The sequence below is a fragment of the Schistosoma mansoni genome, chromosome 1 (assembly GCF_000237925.1).
Source record: "Schistosoma mansoni strain Puerto Rico chromosome 1, complete genome".
Taxonomy (NCBI): Eukaryota; Metazoa; Platyhelminthes; class Trematoda; order Strigeidida; family Schistosomatidae; genus Schistosoma; species Schistosoma mansoni.
In genome coordinates this window covers 219,362-228,759 of record NC_031495.1, presented here as the reverse complement: position 1 = coordinate 228,759, position 9,398 = coordinate 219,362, and the positions used below count along the sequence as shown (strand labels likewise).

General features: G+C 35.1%; 1 protein-coding gene across 2 annotated transcripts in view; it reads right to left on the bottom strand.

Annotated features, from left to right (window-relative positions):
* Nucleotides 1–4,629, bottom strand: part of Smp_160480.1 (hypothetical protein) — a gene marked incomplete at both ends in the record, with an annotated part of 31,431 nt that extends 26,802 nt beyond the window's left edge. For both annotated transcript variants that reach the window (XM_018792897.1, XM_018792896.1), the window contains one exon: nucleotides 4,578–4,629. In XM_018792897.1, the coding sequence (XP_018647464.1) occupies nucleotides 4,578–4,629 (52 nt within the window). The remainder of the gene's footprint in view (nucleotides 1–4,577) is intronic.
* Between the last annotated feature and the right edge of the window lie 4,769 nt (nucleotides 4,630–9,398).

The window sequence follows — 9,398 nt, the reverse complement described above, 5'->3', positions numbered from 1 at the left end:
TGTAGTGGACGCGCGCGGCGCGCAGTGCAGCGCGACACGTGCTCGTGATGGGTGTTCTGGCTGCAATTGACTCATGATTTCTGATGTTCTCTATACAAAGATACATCTAACAGTAATGACTAAATCTTAAACTTATGTATTAAACACTTCTGACCATATCCTTAATTTCATTTAGTTCTCTCAGGTACATAACTTAATTAAGGAGCTTTTATTGTCATTTTGAGAAACATTATCAGAGCTTACTTCATATAGAATCTAGTTACTTAGATATCCTGTAAACAATAACTTAATTCATTTGTGATTGCCCTAATTTATCCTTAAGAACTCCATAGTCAAATTGAAGATAACAGCCTTTAAGATCTAATATCTGATCTTGAAAATTACATGAATCGTCAAAATTCAAACTTGATTGATCGGGTTGATTTACTTTTTTTCCAACAAATTTGAATAGTTAACCGGCCATACTTTAGTAACTATTTTACAAGTTTACTTTCGAATCTTTAGTATTAACAGTGATAGAGCCATTTGAATTCAATTATATAGTGTGTGAAACAAGATATTATCCTTTTCCTTGACTGATGATTATACTGTATCATAAATCATCTGAAATGAGAACATATGCCAGAGTGAACATCAACTCTGAGATGCACGTACATCCAGCTGATGTGTCCCGAATAGGACGAAACGCAAGTCAAACTGGAATTCCACTGCTAGCCACTATCCATGTTTGCTTACCATGCTTGTGAATTCAGGCTATATCGAGGCAATACCCACAATATGCACATATGCCAATAAGAGACTGACCAGTTTCAGTTCTAAAAACATCAATGGGAAGATTCAAACAAACAATAATAAGTGAATATGAATCAACAGTTTCCGATTCAATGTTCTAAACCTTTATGGTGATTATGACAAAGTCAGCAGGTTCTGAATTCCATCTCTGGTATGGTTGTGAATGCACATTGTTTATCAGTTTCGAATTAAGACGAAACTACTGACCCCTAGATGATATCAGAGGTCTAATTTCATAATACCTCTTCCAATCACTTTATTAGATATCATCGACAGTGATTTAATTCTTTTGGAATCAAAATAAAATTTTCAACTCAAAGTAATTCACACCAAACAATTGAATATTTGCACCAGAAAGTCTTTAAATAAAATAAGTGCCTTTGAACACAACACAGTGTAATGTTATAATGAGATAAATGCAAACAGTTAATGAATGTATATCGAAATAGATTACAGGTTTTGTCATCTTATTGATTTTACTGGGTAGTCTAACCTGTTTTAAGTTTTAAATATCTATACTGATTTGTCACTGGATAGTCACAAACATTCTGAGCATCATCAGAGTTCTGTCAATCAAGTTACAAGTTTGAGTGAATGATGATTTTCAAAGGACCGAACATCAAGTTAGAGGGCTTTCTTACGATTACCTCCCAATGACTAACATGTTTGAATATGTATTAGACCAGTAAAATATGGAAGTAATTATAACAATCGTTAAGGGTTATCTCAATAACCAGGTACAGAAATGTGTACTTGACATCAAACCAAGACTGGTGATTCTATTCAGTTTTCTAAACTGAAGTAGATGTAGAGCGTTTTAAAGCTGAAATTTAATGGCAATAATTGACCTCTTTAACTACTGAGCCATATTCTCATTAGTCTTTTCCAATGGAATCTACTATCTTTGCAAATGAAATGTAATGTAACTAATTGTCTAATCCACACAGTTCAAAGTGACAACTGTTTTTACGTGAAGCAAATTCATACAAACCGCTTAACTATATTAAGTGATCATTAAGTTTATCATTCTATTACTATGGGGCTGTGGAGATTACTGTTTTTGATTGAGATCATGAACTGATTGACGTTAGACCACCATTGAAAACTTGGAAGCCGTTTCGTTCTATTGCGGGACTTTTATTGGTCTGCTTGTGTTTACCCACTAATAAGCCCTTGTCTGTATGTGAGAACATTCTTGTATTTCTATTATAAACTTCAACTTCACATATGAATTCCGTTGGGTTTGTCAGGTTTTTAAATGAATCGTTACTTCTAAGGTGTCACCGATTGTATAGATTTGAATGGACTATATTTTATAATCTATGCAATAAAGGTTACTGATATTGTTTGAATCATGTAAACAGAGGTGAATTCGAACAATCCTCTACTAAACTACAGATTGTATAATCCATTAACTTATTGTGAATGATGTTAAGATGAACTCATATCCTAGATACCTCTAGCCTGGACCCTACTTAAATATGAGTAATATATAACTTGATTAGTTTAAACAGTACACAGTCTATTGGTTTGACTTCTTTACAACTCGTTAACTAACAATCGATTATATGACTACATCTAGACAGAAATAGTTGGATATAATTTGCAAGGTATAACTCATTAGTTGAAATCTTATTGTCTAAACTAATTAGTCGTTATGGGCAAAGATGGATAATGGCTAGCAGTGGAATCCAGAACGCGCGTTTCGTCCTATTTGGGACTCGTCAGCTGGATGTGCCTGCATCTCAGAGTTGATGTTCGTTATTCCGAAAACGGGATTCATCTATCTTGTAGCGTATGATATTTCGTTTTGTTGAAGAATTAATTTACTAAGAGGGAATACGTTAAACTTTTTTTTCTGGTTAGCCGGGAAATAGAAGCAGATATGAATAGAATGAATAACAACTGGAAGGAACTGGAAAGGATTGCCCTGGACAGAGTTGGATGGAGAATGCTGGTGAGCGGCCTATGCTCCTCCACGAGGGGTAACATGTGTAAGTAAGTAAGTAAGTAAGTAAGTAAGTAATACGTTAAACAAGTTAAACAAGTAAATAGTTACTTTGGAAAAATCAGTATTGGAATTTTATGTATTTAACTCTGTAGTCAAATTGATTATGAATGGATTCTTACCGTGACAGTTATTCAGGTTAGATTGAGTAATTATCGCCTAACAATAATAGTTGTCATAGTTGACTTGACTTCCTAGTATCTAGTTGATCGATTGATTTCATGTAATTAACAATAAGAAAATTGTAATACAGCACTCTACTTAACAATCGATAGCAATTTCATTCATGAATTCGAAGATGTTATTTCCACTAATTGACGGTTAGCTACATCTGACATAAGCTAGAGATTAGTTTGTGTAACAACTTATATGCCGTCATAAACAATTAACAAAAACTTTTTAGTGATTAAATTCACTTGGTGTTTGATTACTTGTATCTTCCCATTGTTATTTAAGACTGCAATTGATCAGTCTGTTGTTGGAATAGATGCATCCTGTGCGGACTGCCTCGATGTTGCCTGAGGTCCGGACTCAGTAGCTACCGTTTGAAGTAAATGGTACTGGGTTCGAGTCTCAGAGTGAACATCAACTCTGGGATGCAGATTCATCCAGCTGACGAGTCCCAAATAGGACGAAACGCGCGTCCTGGATTCCACTGCTAGCCACTACTCATCTTTATTATGTAATTAATTTGAAGATAAACTGAAAGAATGAGACTATAATTTATGAACGACCTTTGAGCGATGCTAAAGTGGCCTTGGGAATGCCCACCTACTGACTAGGGTTTTAAACCTGTATGAAAGATAAAGATTATGATTTACAGTTGATGTATAGAGATAGGGATTAGATTCAGAGTTTTCATCACGAACTAACATCGGCTTGAATGCCAAGATGCTATTTAGCCAAATAGATAAAGAATTTAGCGTCGAAGTCCAAGACTTGTAGTCGTAAATCTGATTGGTTCGTCCATAAATTATAGTCTCGCCGTTATCATTACAAAAGTAGTATTAGTTAACGTGTCAGGGGAATTTAATTCAGTATTATGTAACTAACATGACATTTGACGATTTCTGCGTATCATACATTAGCATAATATTGTCTAGAAAACCTTAAAATTACACAAGTCATGATCTTCAGCAAAACTGTGGAGTGTGCTAATGATAACAACAAATATAAGTAGTACGTATCACCAATCGTAAGTGAAATGTCTGGAGTTAGAAGTCTGAGAAGATCAAAGAAAAAAGAACGAGAACAGAGAATGATTTCTGTGGAAAAGAAGGAACAGTCAAGCTTGAGACAATTGTTTGACATTTTGTAAATGAAGTATTTACTTTATGGATCTCAGATTTTACTATGAGATTCCTTAATTTTGCGTACAAATACATTCGATTGCTTCCATATATGTTCCCGTTTACCACAAAACTAATATATCGTCAAAAGAATTAGACAACTAATAAACAACTTTCATTCAAATAAAACACATAAATGATAGTTGAAATCATGAGTCAATTGAAGCTAGACCACCATCGAAAACCTGGAAGCACTAGACGGCCAACTCGTCCTATTATGGGACTCCTCAGCAGTGCGCATCCACGATCCCGCCTCGCGAGCGAGATTCGAACCCAGGACCTACCAGTCTCGCTCCAGAGCACTTCATCAGGTTTTCCATGGTGGTCTAGCTTCAATTGACTCATGATTTCAACTATGAAAAATACGGAAATCTCCACAAAACTCCTGATACATATAATGATACTTGGGAGAAAAAAAATCAACTTACGTCCAGTTGGTTTAGAATTTAAATATCCAGAAAGACGTTGCCAACTTGACATATTTCCGTCTTTTGAACGGATATCTTCTAATTTACTTTGTATGAATATTTCTTTTTTTTTGGAAAAAAAATATTCCTGTTTTTTTGTTTGTTTTGTTTTGCAATTCCCGCTTTCTTTTTTTTTTTTGAAAATCCCTCTTCTTTATATTCAATTAATGAAATAGTTTTGTTTGTTTTAACTTGAACAGATCCCTCTTTTCTTTTTGAAATGATTTCAATTTGGATACTGATACAAAAAGTTTACCTAGTTACACAAAAGTCTATAAATAATAATGATTCAGTAATTTTTGTGAGAATTAAAGAAGAATAAAAAAAAAAGGAGAAGGAACATAGTAACAGATAAGAAAATACTATTGGTCATCTGATATCTTAATCAAGGTCGATAATGTTATGTTTTACACTTTTACATGTATAACTCTAATAATTGTGCTTAAATGAATGTCAATGTTTAAGGGTTAATCAACCAATAGAAGTATGAGCTGTTAGAAGACAGATAGGATGGTAGATATATGTATGCAAACGACGTATACACTCATACTTTATATATATAGCACATATATATAGGTGTGTACATGGTAATAAATAAGCACTGATTTTAATTATAATCTAAGTGATTTATAATGATTCTAATTCTAATTTACTGAAGAAAGTTGTATATTATCAAGAATTCGACTTGGTAAACGAGGGATTGGAAGTAGAGAGTTCTCATAAGATGTCATATGGTTGTGCAAAATTCAATTCTTATCAGAAGGGGTTTTGTGGAGATTTCAGTATTTTCATACTTGAAAGCATGAATCAATTGAAGCTAGACTATCATCGAAAACTTGGAAGCACTGGAAGGCCATTTTGTCACAGTATGGGACTCCTTAGCAGTGCGTATCCATGATCCCGCCTCGCGAGCGAGATTCGAACCCAGGACCTACCAGTCTCGCACCAGAACACTGAACCAGTTGAAGCTAGACATTAACACCAATGACGCCGGCTCAGTGGTCTATCGGTTAAGTGCTCTGGTGCGAGACTGGTAGGTCCTGGGTTCAAATCTCGTGAGGCGAGGTCGTGGGTGCGCGCTGCTAAGAAGTCCCACAGTAGGACGAAACGGCCGTCCAGTGCTTCCAGCTTTTCCTTGGTGGTCTAGCTTCAATTGATTTTATGTTTTCAACTATGAAAATTCAATTCATTAGTATCGTAATAAATGAAAACTTGGTGGTGAAAACCAATTGACTGTTTTATGCAAAATTAAACAATGCCTTTGTAAAATATGAAAACATTAAATGCATCATTTGTATATCGCTTCCGTTGAGTTGTCCTTTACATATTGCATTATTTGTTTATTCCTGTTTTTATTCCAACTACCTTCTGTTCTTCTTCATTTTCTCTTTATTTCAACCTTTTACTGGTACACATTCCACTTATTACATATACCTGTCCGCATAAGTAGCGTACACTACAGTATTATTGATTGAATGAATTGTAAAAAATAGTTTGATATGAAAGGTGTTTTTATCCAATGAACTAATGAGAACTTGATTACATTGATTAGTTCCTTTACAGAGAGCAATCACTATTCCTCAAGTAATTCAAATCTACAAATATGTATCACTTTTTTATAACTCCGTTGTCTAAAGATCTAACATTCTTGGGTCTAATCTGTGCTAAGGTTATCCAATTGTCCATTTCGAAAACGTCCAAAACTAAGCCGATGAAGATATCCAGTATTTCTTGATCTTTTTGAATTACCAGTTAAAGTAAATTACTGCTAAAAGGATCAAAGTTGACTTCGATTTTGTTGAAGCTAATTAATTATTCCCGTCAGTACTCTAAGATATCAATTAAACTATCTTTTTATCAACAATTTATTCAGAACACTAACAAGTGAGATTTATTTTATCGGAAATGGATACTTATACTCACAATCAGACGTTTTCTCAGTAAATAAAGATATGTTATATAGTTAAGATCATGAGTCAATTGAAGCTAAACCACTATGGACAATCTAGAAGCACTGGACGGCCGTTTCGTCCTATCGTAGGACTCCTCAGTAGTGCGCATCCACGATCCCGCTTCGCAGGATTCGAGCCCAGGATCTACCAGTCTCGCGCCAGACCGATAGACCATTGAGCCGGCATCCAATGGTGTTAATGTCTAAACTCAACCAATCCACGAAATTGCGCGACCATCTTCCATTGTACTGAGGTAGATACCTGTCTCTACCTGACATGGATTAGCTTCACTGGCCACGATTTCCCACTAGAACTCCAGGAATTACCTCATGGAGCCAGTCACTAGTGAGCATATGATCATTATCACAAGGGCGTTTTGTGGAGATTTTTCCACAGTGTTCTAGCTTCAATTGACTCATGATCTTAACTATATAATACCCTTGTGAAAATAAAGAAATGATCTGACCTTTGTTGTCCTGTTGACTTCATGAAGATTTTTTTCATTATATAAGGTGGTTTTCGCATTCTGAACTATTTTGAACTAAAAACAATCAGAAACATTGAATAGATGTTTTTAACTTAGCTTTGAACTCTTCATGCTGGTGAGTGGCCTATGCTCCTCCACGAGGGGTAACAGACGTAAGTAAGTAAATTGAACTCTTCATCCATTCACGGATACAAAGTCATATGGAATAAAATTTTGACTATTGGATTTATAGTCTTTAAAGATGGAACTAAACTCGGGTTGATATTTTTCTGTTATACATTATTTGCTTTATAGAAAAGAATTCTCAGCCCAATACTTACTATATTACTGTTAATTCTAAATTAACATATATCTCATTTGTAGTTGTAATAATCTGTTTAGAAAAAATACTACAACAGTTTGTAGCGGTAAATAAATTTCCAGAATCAATAGCTCTGTAAGTCTTTGACACGTTAGTTTTACTGGACTCTTCTAGATGAAGATACTCGGTTAGCCATCCACATCCAATCACGAGTGTGTACGCAGTGCTACATATCTCCTATAACCGCTAGCCAGCTTCCCGATATATCGATAGATTATCTAATATATAGTTGAACCTCTTCAAATCTGACTTCTGATTTGATTGGGTTGGTATATTTCGATTATAAAAAGTGTTACTGTTGGCATAATATGTTTTAATTTATTAATTACAAGCTGTTATTCCATCGCTTCATCACATCATAGATTTGTATCTTGCATTATTTAACACCCTGATAAGTTCATGGTTTTACAATAAATGGTCTAATGGTTTCAAAACTACTCCGTTTATATGCAAAAACTACAGAAGTATGCCCAAGATACAAATAAAAAGCTAGTTAGAAACATAGAAGAAAAAATGATATGAAGTGCCAATCAGAAGTGGCCTATTTAAAAGGTCAATCGATAGCAATCACCAGTCACATGAAGGTCAAGTGCATTTTATTGGGGTCAAAATGGGTCAATCTCCCAAGGATAGACTTGAATCTATATATGGAAGAGTATTTGTGTGTTTTATTCGGTAGTCCAATATACTTTCTCGCCCAAGTAGTCAGTTGGGGGAGGGGAGGCGGCTAGTGCATAGCATGCCGTGTATCAGTATTAGATCAGACATTGCACATCACAAGAGTCGCTGAGGTCGGTATTTTTTGTCAAATACACACGAAAATAAACAAAATTTCAGAATGCCAATCAGTTTCAGTAGATCAGCTTCAATTCACTTTGCGGCAGCAACAGCAAAATAATTCCAAGCATCACAATTGAAAATGATTGAACTGATGGCACAAAACCGATTAACTCAACAAAATTCAGTAAAGGTGTCCAAATTAAGGAGCTCAACTACCGAAACACTGATCAACTCAATGAGCCAGGTTTCATTTTGATCCTGATGCTGATGTCAAATTGAAATCATGGTTCAAGAGGTACGAGGACATTTTCCAAATCGACTTTTCTCATCATGATGACTCTTTGAAAGTGAGAATTCTACTTCGTACGCTTAGAGCAGGTGAGCACGAAGAGTATTCAATCCCTATCTTGACAAAGAAACCCAACGGTTTTTCTTTCAATTTACTGTGCAAAAATTAACTACTAAGAAAGTAAGACTGGGCAGTGCTAGAAACAGTGCTTAACACAACAGGAAGTCTTATTATGGGTATAAAGTTTAGAAAACTGTTTACTGTTGAACTACAGACCAAAATCTCCTGAGTAACTTAGCTATCAATGTGATACAGAACAGGCTAAACCTGAGGTATACTGCACACAAAAGATCAAATAATTTAACGGTTAAGCTTTTAAAAAGCTACATATAAATCTAAAAATTGACTGAAAGCTCATACAAAAAAATGAACAAAGCAACTTCCTTCAAGATATAGAAGAAATTGGGTGATAAACTGCCACTTCTCCAAAAAGACCTACCGGCTTCACCCCTTATGTTTGTCTGGAAGGGGAACCCTAAAAGTAACACACATATTGCCTGAAGTAAAGCCTGAATAGTATAAATACAAACCATCGGAAACTACTTACAAAATGACTGTATGTTGTCGCACTCTCAATTTAATAAAATCAACCGTAACCCAACTATCTCCATTGGTTCCATAAGGAGATAAATAATACAGTCATTCAGCTTCAACGTAGGACAAGGCACATATATAGATCGGTCCAAGTTGCCATGCCTCATTAGCACAACAAGATCACCAAATTCATAGAAGTAGCTAATTTAGTGATAGAAAGAAAGATTGTATATAAGGATATAGTACAGGAAGAAAGACAGATATGAAGCAATCTTAATCTCATGGTTTGAGGGAAGTCAAAGAGTGTATATACCTACAC